The sequence below is a fragment of the Galeopterus variegatus genome, unplaced genomic scaffold, assembly GCF_000696425.1.
Source record: "Galeopterus variegatus unplaced genomic scaffold, G_variegatus-3.0.2 Scaffold253, whole genome shotgun sequence".
NCBI classification, from domain to species: Eukaryota; Metazoa; Chordata; class Mammalia; order Dermoptera; family Cynocephalidae; genus Galeopterus; species Galeopterus variegatus.
The window spans coordinates 18,561-46,088 of record NW_007726364.1 but is presented as its reverse complement, the minus strand read 5'-3'; the positions used below and the strand labels follow the sequence as shown (position 1 = coordinate 46,088).

Genomic DNA, 27,528 nt, shown 5'->3' with positions numbered 1-27,528 from the left:
GGCAATGCCAGGAGGCTGGTGAAGGCTTTCCTCTCCTCCACCATGGTTGACAGCATTAAGTACGAAGTGGCCTCCCAGAATGAGGTGGATGCTTCCCCTTTGGGCAATGGGGCCAGTCCAGGATCTGAGCAAGTAAAGCTGAAGAAAGAGATCTCGCTGCTTAATGGCGTGTGCCTGATTGTGGGGAACATGATTGGCTCAGGCATCTTTGTCTCTCCCAAGGGCGTGCTTATGTACAGTGCCTCCTTTGGCCTCTCCCTGGTCATCTGGGCTGTTGGGGGTCTTTTCTCTGTCTTTGGTGCTCTTTGTTATGCGGAATTGGGCACCACCATTAAGAAATCTGGGGCCAGCTATGCCTACATCCTGGAGGCCTTTGGGGGACTCCTTGCCTTCATTCGACTCTGGACCTCCCTGCTGATCATTGAGCCTACCAGCCAGGCCATCATTGCCATCACCTTTGCCAACTACATGGTGCAGCCCTTCTTCCCAAGCTGCTTTGCTCCCTATGCTGCTGGCCGCCTGCTGGCTGCTGCCTGCATCTGTAAGTGGGGCTGGGGCAGGAGGTGGTGGGGTGGAGGCCTGGGCAGAGGCTGGGATTTGAGTCCAGTCAGGGAATAAGAATGGGATGGAAAAGAATGCTTCTGACAACAGCTATTTTTTTTGGTTATATTAATGTATGCTTTGTGTGAAAATTCAAACAGTACCACAGTGTTTAAAAACACACACAAAAAACAACAAAACCTCCCCAACTCACCTTTCCCCCAACTTCCCATGGTAAGCACCATTAGCAGTTTACATGTTCTTACTGATTTTTTTTTTTCTTACTCCTTCAAGAGATGTAGTTTTGTTCAGTCTTTTGCAAAAATGGGATCATACCATTCTACATATAATTCTACAGTGTGCTCCTCCCCGCAGGATTTGTAAGTGATATTCTTTTCTACTTACAGATCTACTTTTTTTTTTTTTCCTTCCTTTTTTTGTCTTTTTTCGTGACCGGCAACGGATCGCAACCCTCAGTGTTGCTCCCGTACCGGACCGGGACCGGCAACGGGATCGCAACCCTCGGTGTTGCTCCCGCACCTCGCTCAGCCAGTGAGCGGCTGGTCTGTATGTGGGATCCGAACCCTCGGCGGGAGTGCCGCCGCGCTTCCCAAGCGGCGCACTGTAGCAGTGCGCCACCGGGCCGGCCCTACAGATCTACTTTTTAAAAAATGTTTCATGTTATTCCATGTTAATTTTAAGGATGTATTACAGTTGATTTAACCAGTCCTCTGTTAATGACTATATATATTGGTTCCAATTTTCCAGCCTTACAAATAATGTTCCAGTGAATATCTTTTTGCACTTGGATGAGTATTTCTGTGGGCTAGATTCTTGAAACTGTCATTTCAATACACCTTGACTTTTTCTTTATCTCATAAATAAAACATTATTTAAATCTGTGCATTCAGCAAAGCCATATTAGAGGTGCTGAGAGGATGATCCTCTATAGCCCTATTTTTCAGGTGCCTTTGTTCTCGAAAAATACTCTTTCAGCCTGGGAGACCGTAGGACTTTGAAGACGCCGCCTCCCATTCCCCAACTATGAAGGGGCAGCTGCCCCAGCAGCAGCACCATGGGGTGCAGCAATTTTGCATCAGGTGCAATTGCTCACTGGATCACCTCTCTCCAGTCAGCCTTATGTAGGAACTTCAAAAAGTTTGTGGAAAAATAGAATTAAAAGATAATATGAATATTTCCTTGCCTTTTTGAAGTACCCTCATGTATCTTTTTTTCTTTCACTTTCTCTATCACCCCATTTACTCCCCAGCTTCCTCTCCAGCCTCCTTGTTTTTACTGTTGTGCAGAGTACTGACTGTCTTCTGTGGGGTCTTCCTGTGTTTTGTGTCCATATATATGGCTCAGACTCATCTGTGTGTGTGAGATGTTTGTGATGCATTGCAACAGTCAGGGAGGGGTGGAAGGCACTGCTTTGTCCTGCAAGAAGGGGTTTTCCTGAGGTCTTAAATATAATTTCTCTTGCATCACTTGCAGATGATCTGGTAGGTCGCTTACTGGTGAAACTAGTTTTAGGATCTGTTGATCTTGGGGCCCCCTCAAATGTGGGTATGTGGTTACATATCTTGTATACAGAAGGATCATTCTAAGTAATATTTCTGAGATAGCTGTATCTTTTTAAACACTAAAATTCTATTATTTTAACCATTTCTGTTGAAATCTCTTTAAAACTAATGATGTGTTTGCTTGCCTTCATAATTTGACATTTCTTTTGGTGACTCAGGGTTACCATCACACATCTCAGTTCTTGCATGACTGTGAGGCCACTGGGGTAGGGAAAAATGTTTGCTTCCTCAGTTGCCTCAGAATGCTGGCCTGACTTTAGTTCTTCAGGCTTTATCTTTTTATGGTTTCTATCTGTGTCATCTCTGATAGCTGCTGTTCCTTGATTCTGGCATTGTGCCTACCTCTATCAGTCACCCCTTTTTAATTTGCTTCTAATTTGGGAATAGAGTCATACTCAAACCCTTGTACGCCCACGTACACACACATATACCCTTATAACAATACATGCAAAGTAACTGTAGTTATGATTAGTCTGCAGAGCTCCCCAGTGAGTTAAAGGCATGGAGTTTTGTGCATGAATGTATGGCATATGTTTGATACAACTCTGGTACAGTGAGAACTGCTCCAGACCTCTGTTTGAAGCTGTGCTCAGTAGTCTTGTGACTTTTAGGCAAGGTGCAGTGAGTGTTTACTTCCAGGCTACTGTGAGAATGAAATGAGATTCAGTGAAAACCATAAATCATGACTCAAGTGTAAAGTATTTGTTATTATGTTTAAAATTACTATCTTTCTTGGCTGCTAATAGGCCTTTTCCTCCTCCTGCTTCTTGGCTTTCTCTTGAGTGGTTACAGTTAGATAAATGAGATATTACTGATAAATACTATTTGGACTTTGTTCTATCTTTAATAACTTCAGAGAGGCATAGAGATCTGGAAGAAGGTTCAGAAGGGCAACAAAGATAGTAATAATTTTGTGGCATATTAATCTTTTCAGCCACTGGTTTTATTTATTTTTTTCTTTTAAAAAATAGATGACCAGTTAGGGGATCTTAACCCTTGACTTGGTGTTGTCAGCACCACGCTCTCCCAAGTGAGCCAACCAGCCATCCCTATATAGGGATCTGAACCCGTGGCCTTGGTGTTTTCAGCACCACACTCTCCCAAGTGAGCCATGGGCCTGCCCTTCAGCCACTGTTTAATGAGCACCTAGCACAAATCAGATGGTGAGACCTATGAGGACATTCTGCTTAGCTTAAGTGAGGACTTAGGCTAAATCTTCAGATTTAGCAAGAGAAGGTCTTTAATATAGAGGTTTTATTCATTCCCTTCCTCAGGAAACATTTATTTAGGGCATACTATGTGCTAGATATTTTACTGAATGCCAGGCAACAAAGAAGAATAATGCATGGTCCTTGCCATCCAAGAACTCATAGGCCAGGAGGGAGACAGACATGTTAACAAATAATTGTCATGCAGTATAATAAGTGCAGTAATAGAGGCACAATAGTAGTGAGTGGAACTACTTTATTTTTGTGGGGAGGAGAGCTTAGGAAGACTTCACGGAGAACATGATATATGAACTAAGTTTTGAAAAGATATGTGGCTGTCTTCTAGGACTTTTCTCACAGAGGGAACTGCATGTTGCAAAGGTGTGCAGATGAAAAAGGCACAGAATGTTCAGAGAATTTCAGGTAGTTGGTATGGCTGGAATGTGGGGTGGGAGAGGGGTGAGGAGGCAGCCCAGGGTGAGAGGAGGGTTTTATGTGGTGCCTAAACAGGTTGGACTTTATCTTGAAGGTAGGAGGAAACTATTGATGTTAAGCAAGAGGGTGGGGGTGGATAGGGTGGAAAGTAGTAAAGTGATCAGATTTGGTTAGAAGGAGAACACTGGAGGCCATGTGGAGCGTGGTTTTGGAAAGAGCAAGAGACAGAAGATGGAGAGACAGAAGGTGGGGAGACTGCTTTAGGGAGCTGAAACCAGAGTCCACGTGAAGTGTTGAAGACCTGCACTGTGGGTGTAGCGTTAAGAACAGAGATGAGCAGATGGATAAAGAAATAGTTACAAGGTGGAATTTCTAGGACTTCTGGTTGTGAGAGGTGTGGGAGCTCTCAGAGGTGAAGCTAGGGGTTTGAGCTTGGACAGGTGGGGGTGGGCTACCATCTGAAATAGGGGAGGTGAGCTGAGTGATGAGTAAGAGGGGGCATTTGGGGTTTCTGCTGGGCTGCTTGTATGGCTCTTTCATGAGTCCCTCCTTGGGTCGTCATGACCAGAGTTGGGTCATTTTCCCAGCAGCTGAGTCTCTTACCTAAAAAATAAGCTGATGTGTAAACAGTAATGCCAATTTATATTGATAAATATACAGTGGTGAACATTCATGTGTAATTTCTTTTTCTTTTTTTTTTTTAAAGATGGCCAGTAAGGGGATCTTAACCTTTGACTTGATGTTGTCAGCACCATGCTCTTCCAAGTGAGCTAACTGGCCATCCCTATATAGGGATCCGAACCCTTGGCCTTGGTGTTATCAGCACCACACTCTCCCAAGTGAGCCATGGGCCGGCCTCCCGTGTGTAATTTCTAATGACCAGAATGCACATGTTTACTATGAAGGCATCCCCTTCCTGCTACCATATTTACTGGGAAACCAATCTAATAATCAGGAAGTTGCTTGCAGGGCATAGAATCAGAACAAAGGAAGATAGTTTTGACTATTTGAGAAAAAGTTACTGAATGTGGCAGGCTCCTCTGTAAAACATAGAGCCAAAAGGTAGAGCCCTTACTTACAAGGAACTCACAGTGTGGTGGAGGAGCCAGGCAAACTTAGTCAATTAAACACAGCATATGTGGCAAGTGCTGGGAGGAGTGGAGAGCTGCTTATTCAGGGGATGATGTCTGTATCAGCACTGAAGGATGAAAGAAGTCAAGCTGGGGTGAAACACCCAAATCTCTGCAGTGACCTACAAGGCACTACCTGACCTCTCTGACTCATCTTGGAGCTCACTCTCTCTGCTCCAGCTATGCTGGCCTTCTTGCTTTTCCTACAGTTTTCTTGGCATGTTCCTGCCTCAGGGGTTTTCTACTTGTTCCTTCTGCTAGGAAGGCTCTTTCCCCAGATGCCCACAGAACTTATTCCCTCACTCCATTCACCTCTTTGCACAAATATTACCTTATCAGAGAACTATCTAAAATTGTCATTCTCTAGGGGCCAGCCCATGGCTCACTTGGGAGAGTGTGGTGCTGATAACACCAAGGCCATGGGTTCGGATCTCTATATAGGGATGGCTGGTTAGCTCACTTGGGAGAGCGTGGTGCTGACAAGACCAAGTCAAGGGTTAAGATCCCCTTGCTGGTCATCTTTTTAAAAAAAGAAAAAAAAAATCATCATTCTCAGTCCCACCTCCTGTTTTGTTTTTCCTTATAGCACTTATCACCACCTCACATTAATTATTTACTTGTTTGTAGTCTGTCTTTTCTTCTAGAACGTAAGCATCATGAGAGTGAGGACTTTGTTCTGCTCACTGCTGAATCTCTGGCACCTAGAACAGTGCCTGGCATTGGCTAGGTGCTCAATAAATATATGTTGAATGAAGAAGGGGGCAGGACATTCCAAGTACAGGGAAAGGCAATATAAAGGCACAAGGTGAGAAAGTATGGGGTGTGTGGAAGGGATTGTAGGATATGAGGGGGCAGAGCACAAGGCACACCTTCCTAGGGGGTTTAGATTTTATCCTGAAGCATATGAGGAGCCATTGAAGGATTTTAAGCTGGGGAGCAGTATAGCTGGGGTGGCACATAGGGGGCAAGGATGGAGGCAGACACACCATTAGGAAGCTCTTGTAGCAATCCAGGCAGGAAATGATGAAAGTCTGAACTAGAGTGGTGGTGGTTGCTGTGGACAGGAAGGGATAGATAAGAACAATTTAGAAGGTCTTATCAGGGCAACCAATAACAGTTATGGGGATTCAAGTATAAGGGAGCAGGAGGTGTGGAGAAAAACTTGCACCAGCCTGTAAGTTCTGTGCCAGTGAGGCTGTGCCTATCTTATGATCCACTGTATCCCCAGAAAAGGAGCAAAGAGAAGAGCTTGATAAATATTTTTTTAATGAAGAGATGAGGTTCATGGTTTGGGCAACTGGTGGGTAGTGGTATCATTTACAAAGAGGGGGAGGATGGGATCATGTTCAATTTGAAATTTATTTGTAAGGGGGTAGGTGGATGTGCCCATTTGGAGCTTAGGAAAGAGATAGGGCTGGAGATTGAGCATTCAGCATATGTTCATGAAGCACTTGCTATGTTCCCAGCACTGGTCATTCTTCATGGAGGTTTGTGTGCATGTGCACGTGCACATGAGTGCATGCTGGGGGTCAGGATGGGCAACCCAATATGAGACTACAATGGATTGTGATGAGTGTTGTGATTTGTGAGGCACGGGGAGCCACAGGAGTTTAGAAACCCTCCTCCTTCCCCTCCTTGAACTTAGAAGTTCAAGCTGACATATGAATGATGAAGAAGAATTAATCAAGTGTAGAATGGGAAGAGGAGTGTTTCAGGCAGCAAGAACAGAACGTATGAAAGCTTGAAGACAACAAAGGGCATCTTTCAGGCACTAAAAGGAGTTCAGGTTTGGCCACAGGGTTGAGTTTAAGGTAGGAAATGTTGAGAGTTGGCTTGCAGAGGTAAAGGGGGTCTGGGATAGGTTGTTCAGGACTTTGTAAGCTGTTCTGGTAATTTTTGCTGTGTAACAACTCACCTAAAACTTAGTGACTTTAAACAATAGTTATTTTTTCTTTATGGCTTTTATGATTGAGGAATTTGGGAAGGGCTTAGTGAGGTCTTAGTGAGATCCTAGCTCAGGATCTCTCATGTGATTGCAGTCAGATGGTGGCAATCATTGGAACAGGGGTTTGCTGAGGAATATGGGGGCTATCTGGGCTTCTTTTTCTTTTCAAGTTGTGTTAGGGCTTTTCCATGTGGTTTTTCCATATGGATTATGTTTGGCTTCCTCATAGCATGGCAGCCTCAGGGCAGTCAGACTGCTTGCTTGGCAGCTGAAGCTTCAAGAATGAGTGTTCCAGCGGCCAAGTGGAAGCTGTGTTGCCTTTTATGAGCTAGACTCCAAAGTCACGTGGTGTCAATCCTGCCATATTATATAGGCAGAAACATTCACAGGAAACCACCCAGTTTCAAGAGGAGGAGCACAGACCCTACCTCTTGATGGGTGGAGTGTCAAAGTCACTTTGTAAGAAAACCATATGGGATGAGAGACATTGTTGAGATATCTTTGGAAAATACAATGTATTGCATGAACCATGTTGGGGAGTTTGGTGGGCTTTCTCCTAAGGCTATTAAAAAACCTCTTATGTCTTTAAAGCAGGAGACTGACATTTTAGAATTTGTAATTTTTAGAAGGATTACTCTGGCTTTAATATGTAGGACTAAAAGCAGGGAGACAAGTTAGGAAACTGTTGATCCTAGTGAGAGATGATGGTGGCTCAGACTAGAGTTATGTTTTAGGGATAAAGAGACTGGTTAAGACTTGGACACTGATTAGATATGGGTGGAGTTTGATGATGATAAAATGTTCAAGTCTCTGGCTTAGGTAAATGGGTGGATGGTGATGCCAATTACTTATATGGGGAACCCTGGAGGAGCAGTAAATTTGAGAGAAATTGATGGGACCGGTTTTAGATATGTTGAGTTTGATGTGCCCGGTGATGTCCAGTAGGTGGGTGAATATTCATATGTGTCTGGAATCATGGCACTTGGGCTGGCAGTGTACTTTTGGGAATCATCATTGTATAGATGACAATTAAAACCATGGGAGCAGATGAGATGACCTTGGAACAGTGTAGAAAGGGAGGACAAGAGTGCTTAGAACTGCATTCTGAGGAATTCCAGCATTTGAAGGATAGGTATTCTGCAAAGAGATGGAGGTCACTGGTGACTTTCTATGTGGGCTTTCTCCTAAGGTAATGAAATTTCACGTCAGTGAGTGTGAAATCAGATTTCAGAGATATTGTTTATTCATCATGAAAAATGTATTGAGTGTTTATACTACATTCTTAGTTCTGGGCTAGGCCCACATGATACTAGGGTGACTGTTATCCAGTCTATTCCCTCACATAGCTCACAGTGGATGGAAGAGACAGATATGTAAGTCATTTTAATGCAGTGTGGTAGTGTGGGGAGGTGGGAGCACAGAGGAAGGGTAGTATACTTTTGAGTGGGCTTACACTCAAAAGTAGCCTTTCTGGAGGAACTGTTTATAAGATAAGGAATGAAATGTCATTTGAAATTGTCAGCTAAGAGGTTAAGGGAAACTTTGGGGTGGAGGAGGAGAAGGGAGAGGGACGTCAGAGTGCACTGTAGACACAGAGGAGGGAAGGGGAGGGAATGTAGATATGCTTTCTAGAAGATTGACTCTGAAAGTAAGGAGGGTGTTTGTTAAAGGGAAGGACCAAGATTGAGAGAGGATATTATGGGAAAGACTTAAGCCTGCCTTAGGTTGGTTGGGAGTATGTTTCTGGAAAAGTTGGATGAAATATTCCTACTCTGCAATAAGGCCTTCTCCATGGTTGTAATGGTTGGGTGTCCTGGTCAGCACTTCTCTTCCTTGAGCAGTGGAGGGGATACCTGTACCCTTTGGGAGGCAGCAGTGCATGGTGGTTAAGAGCATGGAATCAGGCAGGACGGGGTTCAATCCTAGGTCAAATTTATTAGCCTCAGTTTCCTCTGCTATGGGATGGGGTTCCTACCTCATAGAAATATGATCTATATTTCTACCATGGTTTCATCTTTTTCTATACAGTAACAATTCCAAGAGAGCAAGCAGTTTCTGTTCCTGTCAGTGGTTTACTATCCCTTGGCAGGCATAGTCTTCCTTTAGAACTGTTAAACTACAGCCATAGATATTCTAGTATTGCTAATAGACCTTGAAATCATTTACTGATTATTGCTTAGGTAAGTTTTTTGTACGGGTAGGTGACTTCACTTGTTGCTGATTTCATTGTCAGGGTAATCACATGTTGCCCTCTCCTCAAGGAATACTGCTTCCCCTCCCCCACTCCCAGCACTAGCCTCCATACACTCAGTCCAGGTAACAGGGGTCTTGATGTCTCCTGTACCCTTTTTACTCCCCCAGACTGGATGGGTTGCCTCTCAGTGACTGACTTTCATAGCACCTGATACTTGTAGTTGTCCATGTTCACTTTTCCCTGAAGGCAAACACAGTTTGGGACTGGGTCTTAATCTCAGAGCCTGTATGGGTCTGGAACACAGTGGGTATTCAATATGTGCTTGTTAAATTAATAAATGAATGAATGAGTGAGTTAATTCTGAGTTCTGAAGGAACTTTACTGTGCTGTCCAGGGTACTAGACATGGTTGCTTTTTCTAACCAGAGAGGTGTGTAGATGACTCCTCCTCAAGCTGGTTATTCTGCCTTCTCAGAGCTCTTTGTGGGTTGCTCCAGTTCTATGCAGTAATGGAATCTCCAGGGGAAGATAATCCCAGTCCCACATTCTTACATGCAATTAGGGAGGTGTGTAGGATTGTGGAATGGATATAGGCTTTGGAGCTAGCCACTGGCTAATTGATTTCAGTTTTCTTAATTGTAAGATAAAGATAATAAAGTCTGCTCCCTTTCAGGTTAAATTCAAGGATATATGTAAACTTGTAAGTGATCTGGCACATAATTGTCATTCAAAAATGATGTCTACTACTGCAAATTATAGTCACAGTCATGTGCATCTTATTAATATCTTTTCTTTTCTTTTTCTTTCTTTTTTTTGGTAGTTGGCTGGTAAGGGGATCTAAACCCTTGACCTTGGTGTTATCAACACTATGCTCTAACCAACTGAGCCAACCAGCCAACTGCATCTTATTAATTTCTAAAAACTTTCCACATTCTGTTTTTGGATGACTTAAAAGCAGTTTTAATTTTACAGTAGCTCATAGATCAGAAAGGAGGGTGGAGAATTTTCTTGCTGGTTTACGGGAGAGGTGGAAGAGTTAGGGATAGGTGTCCAGAAGTCCAGCTCCACCTGACTGTCCTTTCTTCAGAGTGTGTTTTGGCCCATTGTTAGCATGACTGGACATTTCTGTTCTTGTTTTGCCTACACATGCCCACACTGTGATCTAGTTTTGGGGTCTAGCTTTTTGCCTTTTGTTAACAGGACATTTTACCTCCTGTGTCCTCAGTCTGCCATCTGAACCAGTGAGCCAACAGCACTTACTCAGGGACCCTGTGAACAGAGCACTGCTTTTAAGGGATCAGGCAGTGATTCTGTGTGTCCCTCACTCTTGGCTCTAGTGAATTATATAGTAGTAGGTTCTTCAGTAAATGTTGGCTGGATGAATGCACAGAAGAAATGATACCACATTCAGCTTGGCTGAGAAGGGCCTTTCGTGCTTTTTGCTCTCAGGGTGGTTGTGGGGAGGGGGCTGAGGGCTGCTGTGGGAACTGAGCAGAGGGGAGAGCAGACAGGACACCCTGAGCCTGCTGCAGCCACTTGTGGACTATAAAGGACTTTGGATTTCTGTGTGTCTGTCTGAGAGCTTTGGTCACGTGTCCTTGTGTAGCTTCTCCTGGTACCAGAAAGGCCGACCTCATGTACTTGTGTCTGATGAGGTGGAACAGCCAGACGCTGGGCCTCCAGCTGATTTTTACCCTTTGGACATTATATGTGGAAGCTAGTTACCTCTCTTGGAGGCATTTTCCCAAGAGCCATCTTAAATTGGAGGTGAGGAAACTTACATTTTGTGTCCCACATTTGCCTCAACAGATAGGCTGGAGTCAGAGCTTTGGGTTCCTTCTAGTGTGGGGTCATTGTGAACTTTGGAAAAAACTCTTCAGCAGAAGTGAAGGGGATAGAGCTGTGTGCTGGTTTGATTCTCAAGGCTCTTTGGGGGCTCACCCTTGGTCTTTTCCCTTCTCTGCTCTCTTTCTTTCTACCTCAGAAGGAGCTGAGGGGATAGCCTAGAGAGGCTAGGTGAGGAGCTAAGGACAGTGGGTTCTTACCCTATTTGTGCATTGGAATCACCTAGGGAGTTAAAAAACAAAACAAAACAAAAAACACTCATCACCCCCACTCCCTGACTAAATCTGAATCACTGGGGAGAAGAATGGGAATTGGCTTGGAGAATGAGAATTGAGGAAGCAGAAAAATTGCTGCTGTGGAGAATTGATGGCAGTCTGTGTTGCGGAAGGTAGGAAGAGCAATTCTCAAATGTCACCATGCTTCAGAATCACCTGGGGAGCTTTAAAAGCATACTGATGCCTGGGCTCCATCACAGAGTTTCTGACTTCATTGGTCTGGGTGGGGCCTGAGCACTGGATTTTGTTAAAGTTTGTCAAGTGATGCCAATGTGCAGCCAGGATAGAGTAGCCCTGAGTTTAGGCTTGTTCTTATCAAATTGTTCTATATGTGATTATTTCATTATGTGATTACCTAAGGTAACACGCCCAAAGCAGGCAGATCATCGGACTTCCCTGGAAAACTTCATCTCAGACCTCTGGAATCAGAACTTCTGGGGGTAGAGCACTGAAGCTGTAGGTTAACACATTCCTCAGGTCATTCTCATGCTCACTCAGGCTTGGAGTCTGGTTTCTGAGGACTTGAACTGAACCTAGCTGAACAAACCAATAAGGATCTCATTTACACGGACTAGCTGGCTTTGAGGAGGGAGCAGGTGGGGTTAATATGAGAGCCTCCTGGTTCAGACTGCCTGTTTGCTCCCTCAAAGTAGTCAGAGCCACGGGGACTAAAGTGCTGACTGAGTTCCAGGTAGGAGAGTGGGAGGAATCTGGATCCAGTGACCCATAGTGTTTGTGCTGGGTGTCTTTTTGCCAGAGGCTCTCACCCATGATGCCTGAGTGTATTGTGTGTGTGTGTGTGTGTGTGTGTGTGTGTACGTATATATGTGTGTGTGTGTGTATAATTTTTTTTTGGTGGCTGGCCAGTACCTGGATCTTGGTATTATCAGCACCATGCTCTAACCAACTGAGCTAACTGGGCAGCTCTCCTGTTTCTTATAACAGAATACCTAAACCTTAATTTATGAAGAAATGGAATTTATTTGTTACAGTTTTGGAGGCTGAGAAGTCCAGGGTCAAAGGGGTGCATTTGGTGAGAACCTTCTTGGTGGGGACTCTCTGTAGAGTCTCTAGGCTATGCAGGGAATCACATGGTAGGTGTGGGAAAGCAGGAGTGCATGTTAACATGCTTTCTTTAGAAAGCCACCAGTGTCCCGCCTGTGATAACCCACTCATCCATTGATCCATTAATCCATAAATGGATTAATACATTCATGAGGGTATAGCCCTCATGATCCAATCACCTCCCAAAGGCTCTACCTTTCAACAGTGCCACATTGAGGATCAAGCTTCCTTCCATATGAGCTCTGGAGAGGACAAACATTCAGACCATAGCACTGAGTAAGCCAGATGTTTCTGTTGCCTGGAAAGGTGATAAGAGTTTGAGGGCCATCTGCTATCTGAGAGAAATAGCAGCACCTGGGAAGGGTGGAAGAAATAATACATAAAGAAAGCCAGGAAGAAAAAGTGATTTTAAGTGTAGAGAGTATACCAAACCAGCATTAGACAAAACAAACAGGGATACAGCAGAGAAAAAGGAGGAAGAAGAAACTTGAAATCTCTGGGATTATGCAACAGATATGAGGATTTTCCAGAGAGCTTAACTCTAGACCTTCTGAGGAAACAGCAGTGGTAGAGTATTCTGGAGACATCAGGGTATTAGCAGGCCTGAGCATGCCACTTAAGAGGCTTGGCTGCTTCCCCTGAACAGTGTGTGCCTCTGACTATACATAGACCCAGCCTAATGTAGAGACATGCAGTGTTTCTGAGCAACATGTGACGGGCTTGCTCACACCAATTAAACCTGTGTACTGCTATCCTTATGCTGTGAGATGAATGATGTCAGTAGTCAGAAGGCAGCTGAGATGTGTCACTGGTGATGTTGAAGTTCAAGGTAATAAACTGAGTGGCAGGTAGAATTACTATCTCTCTGTCAGTTGAAGGCTGTGTATGTGAGAGAGAAAGAACACAGAACACAGTACCTGACTGTAAATTCTAAGATACCTGAAAGATGCCTCCTGGCAAAGAACAGAGCAGGTTTCATAGGGATTAGGAGATGTGTTTAATAAGCCTTTAAACTAAAATTTTAGAGGAAAGGAGAAAAATGCACAGATATAAATCTGGGTATTTTGGAGGCTATCAGTTATTACACAGCAAGAAGAATAAAGAGAAGAGTTGCTCAGTAATGTGTTGGAGAAAATAGAAAATCAGGAATGATGCTTTTGGACTCATGTACAAACATTACAAGTAAGTCTAATAAACATTTGACCTTTTACTATAAGGAAACAATTTCATAGCTATCAGTAATATTTGATTAGAATATGACAGTGAAAAAGTATACTTTGTTCAGAAGTGATGGATTTGCTAGAAGAGCTGGGATTGATGTGGTATATAAAAAAGATATGTACTCGTATGAGGATCTGCTATGATAGGAATGGTTGCCCCCACTGGGCAAGGTCACACTTGGATTTTTTTGATTACAGTGAGAGGGACTTCAGACCGGTCAGAGGCTTTTACTTCCCCTTTCTTTATTTTCCATGAAATGTAATAAACAGTACCACACAGAACTGCTTCCAGTTCTCTGTCTGCAGGTGAGTTTCTTCTTGCAGCTACACAGAAGTCTTTCCTCCCTCACTGAAGATACGTGCCCTATATCTTTGAAGGAATACAAAGATGCCAGTCTCTGTTAATCCTATCTGCTTACCTTGGGAAGAATAATTATTATATGGTGCTGTTGGAGGCTCTTGTGTTCCATTTAGGAAATTTTCCTGAAGGTCTCACATAGTAATAGTGCATGAAAATAAACCCCCATCCTGAAGGAAGCATGGTGAGAACAGGATAGGATAACAGCAGAAAGAAATAGAGTGAGTTGGTTTCATTCTATTTAGAAGCAGTACCTCTATAAATTAAGAAAAAAAATTGTAGAAAACTTCAAACATATTCAAAAGTAGAGTGAATAATATGATGAACTCCTGGGGTTCAAGCACCAACACAAATAATCATTAGCATTGTTTTATCTATACTCCCAATAGTCAGAGTGATGTTCAAACATATTCAAAAGTAGAGTGAATAATATGATGAACTCCTGGGGTTCAAGCACCAACAGAAATAATCATTAGCATTGTTTTATCTATACTCCCAATAGTCAGAGTGATGCAATATGAGAAGACTCTTATACCTCCCTCTTCCATTTTTTAAACACCTTTGTGATTACATTGGGCCCACCTAGATAATCCAGATCAATCTCCCTATTTTAATGTCAGCTGATTAGTCTTTAGTCTGCAACTTTAATTCTTCCTTGCCATGCAATATAACATGGTCTACAATTTCAGGATTAGGATGTGGACATCTCTGGGGGGGCATTTTCCTGCCTACCACAAGTGATAACCCAGCTTTCTGAAAAAGGTGTATTCTGAGTACTCTGGACTGATAAGTTGATGTTGATTTTTGCCCAAATTCTAGGTTTGTTGGGTAACCTGATTAGCAAAGAAGAAGAAGAAAGGATGATTGCTAGTAACCTATATGAATTTGCTCAGAACAAGCCATGCTAAGCTAATCTCATATTTTGGTTCAGTTTTAATTTTTTATTCAAGTGTGTAATATATTTTATGTATTATAGAAGGTATATGAATTTTCACAAATTGAGAACACATGTAAATAGCATCTGCATCAAGAAATCAGCTCCCTGGACAGGACTGACTGTCATACTCATTACACAGGCTGGAAGAATGCTGAATGCAGATTGCACAAAATTGAAAGGGTTTGAACTAACTGGTAAAATCTGGGAAACCTATTTCCAGTAGGTGGGAATGATGCATAAAAATTCACGGAAGAAAGTTACTAAGAGTAAATATAAAGTCGTGTATCTGGGATTTAAAAAAAATCACACATTTATAGGCCCAGAAGGTGGAGGAAAGGGGTTGGAGGGAGGGAAGATCTCATCAGTTTGAGGTGCGCGGGGGAAGGAGTTGCAGTTAATGAGTTCAGACTGACACTCATAGTCTGCAACGATGTGTGGGTTCTCGCATTTCCAGGATGACACTAACAAAGTGAAGTAAATGCAGAGGAGAGACCTGGGGTGGTGAATAGTTTGGAAGCTATATTTGTCCCACAAAGAGCTGAAGAAACTGGGTTGCTAGCCTGAAGGAGTGAAGAGTCAAGGGAGACAGGATATTAATCTTTCATGCTAAGTAGGGCCATTGTGTGGAAGAGGATTTGGCTTGATTCTGTGCAGCTCCAGAAGAGAGGTCTAGGACTACTGGTAGAAGTTGTGAGAAGGAAGTTTTTGGCTTAGTGAAAGGAAGAGCTATAAATCTCTTTAAAAATGAAAAGAATTTCCTAATAAAGTATTGAGGTTTTATAGTCCCTGGGAATTTGAAGCAGAAAATGGATTAAATAGCATCCTAAGTTTTGTGTGTTTCATTGTATGTATTTAAAGAAAATGCCCTGTTCCTGCCTGCATCCAGGCAAGCAACAGAGCCTGCCTGGGGTCCTGAGGCAGGGGCTGTGGGCCACCCCCGCCTGCAAGAACATCTTAGAATGTATTTATTAGCCACGTGTATTTCTTTGGGGTGTTTGACTTGTCTGCTCATGTCCTTCACCAAATTTCTGTTAAGATGTTTCTAATTCATTTTTGAGAGTTCTTTATGCATTAAGGATGTTAATCTTTGTGTGTTAAATTTGTTCTTTATCAATTGACTTTAAATTCAATTTGTGATGTTTTCCATTGTTTGTATGTTGAGAAAATAATTTTCTCTCTAAACATAAAAAAAAGCATTCTCTCTGTGAAGTTCTTAGAATTGTACCTAGCACATAGTAAGTGCTCAATAAACATTGTCTTACTATTATTATTTCCATTTTTTAAGAGCTGATTTATTGTGTTTTATTTATTTAAAAATTTTTTATTGTGACATAGTTGATTGTACATTTCTGTGGGGTGCAGCATTGAATATCATTACCTGTGTGCAATATGTGATGCTCAAATCATGATAATTAGTGTATTCAACATTATACAGTGTAATAGTTTTTTGTGGGCCTTAACCAATTCTTCGCTTACCACCCCCACCCATTATTTCCATTTTATAGCACGATTTTCTCTTAGATTTTCAGCTTCATGAGAATCAGAACATTATATGTCTCATTAACCTCTGTAATCTAGTACTTAGCACATAGTAGGTGCTCAATAAATGTTTTTTGAATAAATTGATAAATGGACAACAATAAAAAAGTAAAGATAATGGTGGGGCTGGCTGGTTAGCTCAGGTGGTTAGAGCATAGCCTTATAACCCCAAGGTCAGAGGCTGGGATACCCTTACAGGCCAGCCACACCCAGCCCCCCCCCCCCAACAAAAAAATAAAGCTAATAGTGCTGAGAGGATTGTGGGTTTAATGTTCTTTTTCAGAGACTGTTTAGTTTGGGCATCTAAACTAAACCTGGGCATCTGATCCAGAGTGGGCCTGCAAACTTTGTTCCATTCTGGACCAACCTGGTCTGGTGCTTTGTGTCTTTTAGTTCTAGAGCTAATGCTGGGCCTTAGTGCCAGAACTAGCCTTCCCAGCCCCCCCCCCCCAACAAATAAATAAAGCTAATAGTGCTGAGAGGATTGTGGGTTTAATGTTCTTTTTCAGAGACTGTTTAGTTTGGGCATCTAAACTAAACCTGGGCATCTGATCCAGAGTGGGCCTGCAAACTTTGTTCCATTCTGGACCAACCTGGTCTGGTGCTTTGTGTCTTTTAGTTCTAGAGCTAATGCTGGGCCTTAGTGCCAGAACTAGCCTTCTACTCCAGGGGACCCCATGTAGGCTGGCTTTGATGATCCATTAAGGATCATCTGTTAACATGATTATAGGATTATAGGAGTGATTTGTTCGAAGTTTCTTCTTTGTCCCCCTGGGGTCAAAGCAGGAATGGAGCTGCACCTGAGTCGAGGGTCAAAGGTAACTTCAGGCCATCTTCCTGTGGACTTGGCCCAGTGTTGGGCAGGGATTGAATTGCTCCTAGAGATAGATGGGAAGGGCATCTCTGTTCTTGAGGTTAACTTGCAGTTGCCTCCATGTTTTTCTTACTTTCCTGTCTCTGACTGTGAAGTAGGACATTGGGCTCCAGTTCAAGAGCAGTGCACTTGGCTGGGCTCTGGGGCCACTGGTCAGCTGTATCCGCTAGGGGTGGAGACAAAGAGCCCAGTCAGCACTGCCACCTGCCCCACCCATTTCCTTCTCCATGGCCAAGAGGCCCTGGAGGAAGCTGGGCTCTGGGGAAGGTGAGGGCCAGCTCTCTTCAGGCAGTTCCGTCTACTCCCTGGTTTCTTTCTGTAGTATTCCCTTCCTCATTTAGACTGAACCCCCTGTGCTCAATACAGAGAGCAGATCAGGGCAAGATGGTGAGTCAGCTGCTGAGAAATAAGGCATAGGAGTCAGAGGGGGGAAATACTGGTGAGTAAAAGGAGGGATATAAAGGGGTGGATATGAGGGCTGGCCCGTGGCTCACTCAGGAGAGTGTGGTACTGATAACACCAAGGCCACGGGTTTGGATCCTATATAGGGATGGCCGGTTCACTCACTAGCTGAGTGTGGTGCTGACAACACCAAGCCAAGGGTTAAGATCCCCTTACCGGTCATCTTTAAAAAAATAAATAAAAAAAAAATAAATAAATAAATGGGTGGATATGGAAGTAGGGAAGCAGTAGGGATTAAAACATAAACAATTCATGTACTTTCATTTCAGAATGTGCTGTAGTAAAGTGAATTGATTGATTATCCTTACCTTTCCCTGCCTACTTCCTTGGAAAGAGCTGAAAAGACAACCTTGTGGCACACAGGGGCAGACTCTATATTAGAACTAGTCCCTTAAGCCTATTCCAGTTTGGTGTTTTGACCCATAGTTACCCTGCAGGCTAACCATGAATTTGTATTAGGGGATCCCATTTCCCTAATAAGGCAGCATCAGTTGTGCCTGGTGTTTCTAATGGGAAACCTGGCTTATTTTGTGTTTATAAGCCAGCAGCACCTGTAGGTTAAGGGTTAGAGGTTACAGGATGAGGAAAAGGGGCATGAAGGCTATGGAATGGCTGGAGGTGGAAGTCCAGTGGAGAGTAAAGGGTGGGTGACTGGCTGAGGAGGATCAACAGATCTGAAAGATTTGTGGAGGGCAAGATACACTTTGGTAATTTTGTGGGGTGCCTATGAAGACTGTACACTTGTCTTTAATTATTAACTTAGTGCTGGGGTGGCCTGGTGTGATGGTGCATTTTTACCCGGGCCTGTGATAAGGTTGATTGTTTATTGTCTTGTTTGTTAGGCAGAAAGGCAAGCGTTTATACAGGACAGAAATGTACTCTTTTAAGAACAGCAGATAGTATTTGGGCAGTTAGTAGAATGGGGGAGAGAATAAGAGAGAAGATGGGACAGCTGTTCTGAGAGGCCAGTCTTTCCTGCTTCTCAGGATGAAATAGTCTATGGATCAGAATGTGATGAGTCCAGGACACAGCAAAATAGGAGCACTAGGGACACTGAGAGCCATGCCACTGCCAGGAGAACTGAGACATGGAGTGGTTTCTGACTGTGAGTAGCCCGAAGCAGGCAAGCCCTTCATGGAGCCTCACTTTCTCCATTAGAAAGGCAGAGTGATGCTGACCTTGCTCTTGGAGCCCTTGGGGCCCTTGGGAGAAGGGCTTTATTTTTATTGGCAGCTGGCCAGTAAGTGGATCTGAATCCTTGACCTTGGTGTTACCAGCACCCCTCTCTTCCAAGTGAGCTAACCGGCCAGACCCAGGAGAAGGACTTTAAAGTTAAGCCCTCCTTACAGTGTTCCAGTTGCTGATTCGGGAAGGAGGAAGCAATGAAGTGATTCATGATGCCACCAATGGGGAAGGTGTGTGTAAGTGCCTGCCTGTCCACTTAAGAGGTTGGCAAGGGATCCAACGAACATTCCGCTGAACTTCAGAGTTGTTTCTTCTGAATAAGCCCTCCTTACAGTGTTCCAGTTGCTGATTCGGGAAGGAGGAAGCAATGAAGTGATTCACGATGCCACCAATGGGGAAGGTGTGTGTAAGTGCCTGCCTGTCCACTTAAGAGGTTGGCAGGGGATCCAACGAACATTCCGCTGAACTTCAGAGTTGTTTCTTCTGACTTTCTTCCCCACCACTTCCTGCAGCTACTGGCCAACCTCACAGCATGGGTGGGCTTCCCTTCTCTAATTTCTTCTTCTAAAATAGTGGATTGCAACTTTTTCGGGGTAAGGGGGTGTAATGGATTTCTCTGAGATTCTGATGAAAGCTACGAAACCTTTTCTTAGAAAAATGCATATACTTATATGAATATAACCCTTTGCAAAAGAAATTCAGGACTTGTGGAGGCCAAGTTATGAACCCTTGCTCTAAGGGTGATCTGTGAAATTTACCTAAGCTCATCCAGGTAAAAGGATCACCTCTACTCCAGGGTAAAAGGACTTGAGAAATGTTTGTGGCTCTTACTTCTCTGAGTTGTTTGGCCAGGAAAAATGCCCTGTTCTACAGGAACCACTCTTAGCTGCAAGAATCTTTCCAAGCATTAAAACAAGCAGTTGAGCTGGCAGGCAGTCTGGCCCCTATGCTAATCCTTGGCTACTTGTCCTGACTTGCTGGCCCAGATGTTGGATAAGTCAAAACAGGACTCATCAAGGTTAACAGTAATACCACAGAGTCAGTGCTGGGTCCTGGATCCCCTGTGGGGTTGGGGGAAGGGATGAGAGGGAGAGACTGACTTTTTCAGAGCCCAGAGCCAGAACACATCTCTAATCCTATACAGCTACCAATTGCTTCCCATTGCTGTGATTGGGAATTTGGCTGTACATTTGTTTGTAAGCAAATCCACAGTTACTTTGTTTTGGGTTTCCCATATAAGGTGCTGGTGGAGAGGGGTGGGGAGGGAGTATAGTGGTGCTGTGTACACAGTGTACACAGGTGCTCAGCAAGTGCCTTTGAATGATAATGGTAAGGACATTCCTGGGCAGTTGTTTCTAAGGCAGAGCAGGCCAGAGCCCAAACACATGCTGTCTTTGGCCTAAAGGTCTATCTTGGTGACTAGTACTGGAAAAATTGCTTGGGAGTCTAAGGCTGTCTGGGTGGTAAGGGTCAGTCACCAATCAGTATTATTTTTGTTTCAGGTCTCTTAACCTTCATTAACTGTGCCTATGTCAAATGGGGAACGCTGGTGCAAGATATTTTCACCTATGCCAAAGTGTTAGCACTGATCGCAGTCATCATCACAGGCATTGTTAGACTTGGCCAGGGTAAGAAATAATATTAATAGCAACTAACTTTTGTTAAGCATTTTCTGAGTCTCACTCCTCTAAGTCTTCTCTGTGCATTATCTAATTCTCACGATAACCTTATTTGGTAGGCACTATTATTAATCCCATTTAATAGATGAGGAAGCAGGCGGCAGAATTAAGTATCTCTCTTTTTTTTTTCCTCCGGCAACTGGCCAGTATGGGGATCCAAACCCTTGACCTACCAAGCCCCTGAAATTTATACCCAGACAGACCTACACCAAAGCCTGTTCTTTAGCTTTTATGCATGCTGCCTCCCAGAGGAGGCTGATCTTGGCAAAATGCCGTGGGAGTTGGCTTTTGTGGATTGTTGAGCCCAATGCTATGGCTATGACTTTGGGAGTGGGCAAGGTCAGAAATGAACCCCTTGTATCCACTCCTTTCCAGTTTCCAGGTATGAACACCTCCCCTACAACTACGCTGTTGACCTGGGCATACTGAGCCCTGCCTTTCCTCTACCCTGTATCAACCCTGTCTGGTGTTAGGAAGGGGGCAGGAGTCAGGCAGCCTGCAGAGCAGAACAGAGTTGCATCATTCCTGTTCTTCAGCCCTTCTGCTCCCTGGTGGCTTCTTATCCTAGAAAGCCTCTTTGGTCCTTCCTATCAAGACCTCCAGCCATGCTATTCCCTGCATTCTGGTCCATCTCTGTGGAAGTCTCTCTTTTGTTCCTTGTTCCTTCATTGGTACCCTTGCTGCCAAAGGTGTTCAAAGCCACTTACTGCTATTATTACCATATTCTTTCACTCCTTTACTTGATGGTCTTGTGTTGGGAGAATGGGCCACTAATCCTTCTGTCTTCCAATGTTCTTGGGTTCCAGGAGTCTCGACTCACTTTGAGAATTCCTTTGAAGGCTCATCATTTGCAATGGGTGACATTGCTCTGGCCCTGTACTCTGCTCTATTCTCCTACTCAGGCTGGGACACCCTCAACTATGTCACTGAAGAAATCAAGAATCCTGAGAGGTGGGTACCTCATCAGCAACTTTCCGTAGCAGTGATAGCCATCATTCATTGAGTTCCTACTGTGTGCCAGTCAGCATACCACAACTGCCTATGAGGTTGATTTTATTACTCCCATTTTAATAGATGGGAGGCCTGAGTAAGTTGTGCATAATCACAGTAACAGATAAGTTGTCAGCTTTCTCATGTATGCTTTTTTTTTTTCCTTTTTGTCTTTTTTCGTGACCGGCAACGGATTGCAACCCTCAGTGTCGCACCCGTACCGGACCTTTTTTTTTTTCCTTTTTGTCTTTTTTCGTGACCGGCAACGGATTGCAACCCTCAGTGTCGCACCCGTACCGGACCAAGTTGTCAGCTTTCTCATGTATGCTTTTTTTTTTCCTTTTTGTCTTTTTTCGTGACCGGCAACGGATTGCAACCCTCAGTGTCGCACCCGTACCGGACCAAGTTGTCAGCTTTCTCATGTATGCTTTTTTTTTTCCTTTTTGTCTTTTTTCGTGACCGGCAACGGATTGCAACCCTCAGTGTCGCACCCGTACCGGACCGGGACCGGCAACGGGATCACAACCCTCGGTGTTGCACCCGCAACCTCACTCAGCCAGTGAGCGGCTGGTCTGTATGTGGGATCCAACCCCTCGGCGGGAGCGCTGCCGCGCTCCCAAGCGGCGCACTGTAGCAGTGCGCCACCGGGCTGGCCCATCTCATGTATGCTTTTTAAAATTTTTTTAAAAAGGCCTTTTCACTTTGTTCATTCATTCCTGCATTAATTAAAGCAGATTGTACTATGTGCTTGTATATGCTTTTTAAATAGATTTTCCTTGATAGGGTGGTCTTTCACCCACTCTTATTCCCACATAGATAACTTTATGTTGTAGACTTCCAAAACCTTCCTGTGTTTGTTTCCCTTCTGATCCCTTCCTTGTTTCCCAAGTTCATACAGACATTGTAGTGTTGTTTTATTCATTCAACTATATTGCCTCATCGTTTTTACTCTTAATTACCCTGTAGTCATGTAGAGTGAAAAGAGCACTGGACAGGGAGTCAAAGGGCCTGGAGTTTGTTTCCACCGATTTGTTGGTTGACCCTGAGGGAGTAGTCCCACCATATCATCTCTTTGCATGCTTCCTCATGTGTAATTCAGGAGGTTGAATTATATGCTTACCAGGCAGGGCCTTTCCTGGCTCTTAAATACCATGGTTCTGGGAACTAAGATTTGCCAGAGTGTGGATTCTGTAAATTTTTAAGTCAAAAGAATAACAGTTCTCATACGAAGAAACTCCTTTCAGCTTTGAGAAACCAAGAGTGCTCTTGGTATACATCTAGTGTTACAACCATGGGAGAGAGATAACAAGCAGGATGGTGGCCTGGATGGTGCTTCCACCTACTGGACATAAATTGAATGACTCAAGAGTATTTATCCCCCTCTCTTCTTTTTGGCAGTCTCCCTGTCAAGAATGTTTATAAAGAAAGATCATGGCTTTATTGGGCTAGAGGGACCTTGAGGGGTCTTTGCGTCTTTCTCTTGGCCACTAGTTAGGATGGGACCCAAGGTTCTCAAACTGATGAAGGGGTAGATGGACATATCTCCCATGTTGCTTGTTCAGATACATGCACTCTTCCTACTGAAGGCCTGTCTTATTCTCTGGAGATGTTAGATTTCACAATTTGCCTTCATAATTTTTTCTTATTTTTCTTAACCTTAAGCCAAAATCTCCAACGTTCATAACTTTAAAGAAGGAATCCTGATACCAAGAGACCTTTGGGTATAAAAAAACAAAACAACTTTCCATTCTCCTGTGTTGTTATGCTGTGACATAATTCTGTTAAATCCTTTTCTTTTTTTTGAGTAGCACTTTCTCCTAATGTGATATTCCTTTTCCCTAATGCTTTTTACTTCTTAAGAGTTGAGAGCTTCAGCCAATATGCTAGGCAACCTCAGAGGCAAAGGCACGAGGGAAATGCAGCAGGAATCTCTATCCCTGGAAAGACTGGTGTGGCAGAGAGAATCTAAGGATTAAAGGAGAGATACGGACATGACTGTGGGACTGATGTATCCTTTATTCTGTTTGGCTGTAGGAACCTACCTCTCTCCATTGGCATCTCCATGCCCATCGTCACCTTCATCTACATCTTGACCAATGTAGCCTATTACACCGTGCTAGACATGAGGGACATCTTGGCCAGTGATGCTGTTGCTGTGGTAAACGATTTTATACTAGCAGAAGGTTGAGGGTGTGTTGTGGGCTTCTGGGTATATCCCAGCTCTTAAAAGTCCTGAAAAGGGTGTAGACAGCCTTGAAAAGGAGGATACTGGGCTTACAAGGTCCTGTAACTCCACTGTGGAAGAAGGGTTGGATTCCTAGTAGGAGGAATCTGGAAGCATGCCTTTCCATGCCTTTCATCCCTTTTAGGTCCTGCTGATGACACTCTTCCATTCCTTTCCTTTAGACTTTTGCAGACCAGATTTTTGGAATATTCAACTGGACAATTCCACTGGCAGTTGCATTATCCTGCTTTGGTGGCCTCAATGCCTCCATTGTTGCTGCTTCTAGGTAAGAGTGGCATCTTTTGCTGGAGGCAGGGGGAGGGTATTGTGAAGAGCTATGGCAGGGGATGGTAGAACTTACAGGACTCAGTCTTTAATCACCTGTTCCCCACTGCTACTTTTTTCCTGTCCCCATCAGCAGCCCCCAGTTCTCACTGATCTCAGTATTGAACTCCATTCCATATCATTCAAACTCCTTTGAAGGAAGGGAAGGCAAAGAGGGAGGGCCATGTGGCAGATGAAGCAGGCTGCACCCAGTGTCCCACAATTTTCTCAGCTTCTCCCATCTTACCTAAAATAGGCTTTTCTTTGTGGGCTCAAGAGAAGGCCATCTCCCTGATGCTATCTGCATGATTCATGTTGAACGGTTCACGCCCGTGCCTTCTCTGCTCTTCAATGTAAGTGATCTCAAGGATGAGACTGTAAGCCAGATTGTGGGGGGAACTTTAATAGTAGATGCGATTGTTCTAGCTTCCTGAAAGCTCTAAAGCAGATTCTGATGGAAAAACTATTGGAATACTCATCATAGTCAAGGAACTGTGCTAATTGCTGTTCTTAAGAGAGAATCTAACTTCTCTAAGGAATGGTAAACACCTCTGGTCTAAGATAAGGCATAAAGTATGTGTAATACATTGTAAGGACTGATTGCCATGACAGATAGGAATTGTAGCGTTTAAGAGAATGATCACTTTCATGAGGGTAGAAGGCGAGAAAACTTTTTGGAGGAAGTACATTTAAGTGGATTTTTGAAGGCTTAGGTTGCAAACAATAAAGATGGGCTTTAGGTAAGAGAAATAACATCAAAGTCTTGTGGTAGGGCTGGCCCGTGGCTCACTCGGGAGAGTGCGGTGCTGATAACACCAAGGCCCCGGGTTCGGATCCCACATAGGGATGGCCGGTTAGCTCACTGGCTGAGCGTGGTGCTGACAGCACCAAGTCAAGGGTTAAGATCCCCTTACTGGTCATCTTAAAAAAAAAAAAAAAAAAAAAAGTCCTGTGGTAAAGCAGTGTGAAGTTGGAAATGTAGGTTTGAGCCATTATGGAGAGGGTCTTATGCAGATTTTTGAGGGGTTGGTTTGAGCTGTGCCAAGAGGGTTAATTTGGTAAAGGTGTGAAGAATAGGCTAAAAAGCCAGTTGAGAGGCTACTAATTTCTTTTTTTTTTTTTTTTGTCTTTTGTCTTTTTCCGTGTCCGGCAACGGATCGCAACCCTCAGTGTTGCCCCCGTACCGGACCGGGGACCGGCAACGGGATCGCAAACCTCGGTGTTGCTCCCGCACCTCGCTCAGCCAGTGAGTGGGAACCGGTCCGCATGTGGGATCCGAACCCTTGGGCAGGAGCGCCGCCGCGCTTCCCAAGCGGCGCACTTATCCAGTGCGCCACCGGGCCGGCCCAGAGGCTACTAATTTCTAATAGAGAGGGCATGAAGTACTGAAACTAGGGTGCTAAAGGGGTGAAGACTGACAAGGAGACTGAGGACTTGACGGGATGGATTTGTGGTGGATAAAGAGTGAAGAGTGCCTCGAGTAACAAGGGCTGTGAGGAGCTGACTTGGATGTGTGCCTATAGGGTATCATGGCACTGATCTACTTGTGTGTGGAGGACATCTTCCAGCTCATTAACTACTACAGCTTCAGCTACTGGTTCTTTGTGGGGCTCTCTATTGTGGGTCAACTTTACCTGCGCTGGAAGGAGCCTGACCGATCTCGTCCCCTCAAGGTAACTCACCTCCATCCTACCTCTGCTCCATCTGGAACAGCTAGAGCTGCTGCTACAAGGGATTCTTACAAGGAGGCTTATTCAGAAACCTTTGCCTCCAGCTTGGTGGTGGTACACATTGAGCATCCCTAATCTGAAGATATGAAATGCTCCAAAACCTGAAACTTTTGATGTGATGCTCAAAAGGAAATGCTCATTGGAGCATTTTGGATTTCCAGATTTGGGATGCTGCATATTCCAAAAACTCAGGGGCTGGCTGGTTAGCTCTGGTGGTTAGAGGACAGTGTTACAACACCAAGGTTGAGGGCTCAGATCCCCATAGTTGACAGCCGCCAAAAAAAAAAAAAAAAAAAAAAACCCCCAAAAACCTGAAATCTGAAACACTTCTGGTCCCAAGCATTTGAATACTCAACCTGTAGCATGTTGAAAGGGATGGAAAGTGTCAGTGCTATGATCTTTATGGGAGGTGGGGTTATTTTGGTTGTCAAGAATCCTGAGCTCTCTAACCTCCCGTTGTGTTTCCTTTGTGCCCACAGCTTAGCCTTTTCTTCCCCATTGTTTTCTGCCTCTGCACCATCTTCCTGGTGGCTGTTCCGCTTTATAGTGATACCATCAACTCCCTCATTGGCATTGGCATTGCTCTCTCAGGCTTGCCCTTTTACTTCCTCATCATCAGAGTGCCAGAACACAAACGACCTCTTTGCCTCCGAAGGATTGTGGGTAAGCTTTGGATCTTCACGTTAGCTTGGCTATTGTATAGCCTGGTTTGTGCCCCTTCTGCAAGTCAACGCCCCCAAATCATTTTCCCACAGCCCCTTCCTGTTATTAACCCTATGGCTTAACCCAGTCATTCCCCTGTGGCCCAGTGCTGTTCAGTGCCACTTGAACTCAGTCCAGTTGACCTCTTCCCAGTTCTGACTCCAATTTCTCTTTGTAGCTTCCACTACGTGGTACCTCCAGATTGTATGTATGTCAGTTGCTGCAGAAATGGATTTGGAAGATGGAGGAGAGATGCCCAAACAACAAGACCCCAAGTCTAACTAAATACCACCTGGAATCCTGAGATGTGGAAAGCAGGGGCTTCTTGTATCCTACTGGCTGGAGCCAATGAAGTTGAAAAGGAAAGCTCACTTCTTTGGGGGTACCTGTCTAGAAATATGGTCTAGGCAGCTTCGACCTTTGAACTTGTTTTTTGAGAGGTGAAAAGTAATTTATTTGTTTTGTTACATGTTCCAGATTTTCTTTTGGCAGCTGGCTGGTACAGGAATCTGAACCCTTAGACCTTGGTGTTACAAGGTGGTGCTCTAACTAACTGAGCTAACTGGCCAGCCCCTGTTCCAGATTTTTTAAAGGGATGATAAAGCAGACTGTGGTGGGGAGCATGTTGGGTATGGGCTTGGTTGTTCCAGTGGCACCTGTGGATGTGCCTCCCCACTTTTTTTTTCCTTTAAAAGGGCCAACAATGCTCCAAACTTCCTGTCTACTTTAGAGAGACATGAAACTGTCACAGGTACTGGACAACAATAAAAGGGTTATGTTCCTTAAGTTTGAGTGGCTTCATTTTATATAGTCTCTGGGACAGCTCTCATTAGCCTAAAAACTGATGACAGACTGAAAACAATTTTATGCTTGAAAGGATCTGAGTATTTCTTTCCTCTCAAGCCAGTTAATGAAGACTGATAATACGAACTCTGCACAAAGGCAGACAAGAGAACTCCTAAAGTGCTATAGTAAAAGGTTGTTACATAGAAACATCAACTTTCATTCTTCCTAATTATTGCTTAGAATTTGAATGCATCTACTCCTTGAAGGAGATTTTATAGGTAATCTTGGGGTCACGAAAT

At 44.0% G+C, this 27,528-nt stretch overlaps 1 protein-coding gene and 1 non-coding gene across 2 annotated transcripts; one reads left to right on the top strand and one right to left on the bottom strand.

The window, feature by feature from the left end:
* Nucleotides 1–27,229, top strand: SLC7A7 (solute carrier family 7 (amino acid transporter light chain, y+L system), member 7). The gene is made up of 9 exons (XM_008566541.1): nt 1–541; nt 20,297–20,422; nt 21,280–21,424; nt 23,498–23,621; nt 23,870–23,973; nt 24,268–24,364; nt 25,535–25,684; nt 26,221–26,404; nt 26,622–27,229. Exons 1-9 carry the CDS (start codon nt 43–45, stop codon nt 26,726–26,728), a joined length of 1,536 nt encoding a protein of 511 aa, XP_008564763.1. The 5' UTR covers nt 1–42; the 3' UTR covers nt 26,729–27,229.
* On the bottom strand, nt 9,856–9,930 carry TRNAI-GAU. Its single transcript has one exon. It is a non-coding gene; the product is annotated as a tRNA-Ile (tRNA).
* Nucleotides 27,230–27,528: the final 299 nt, after the last annotated feature.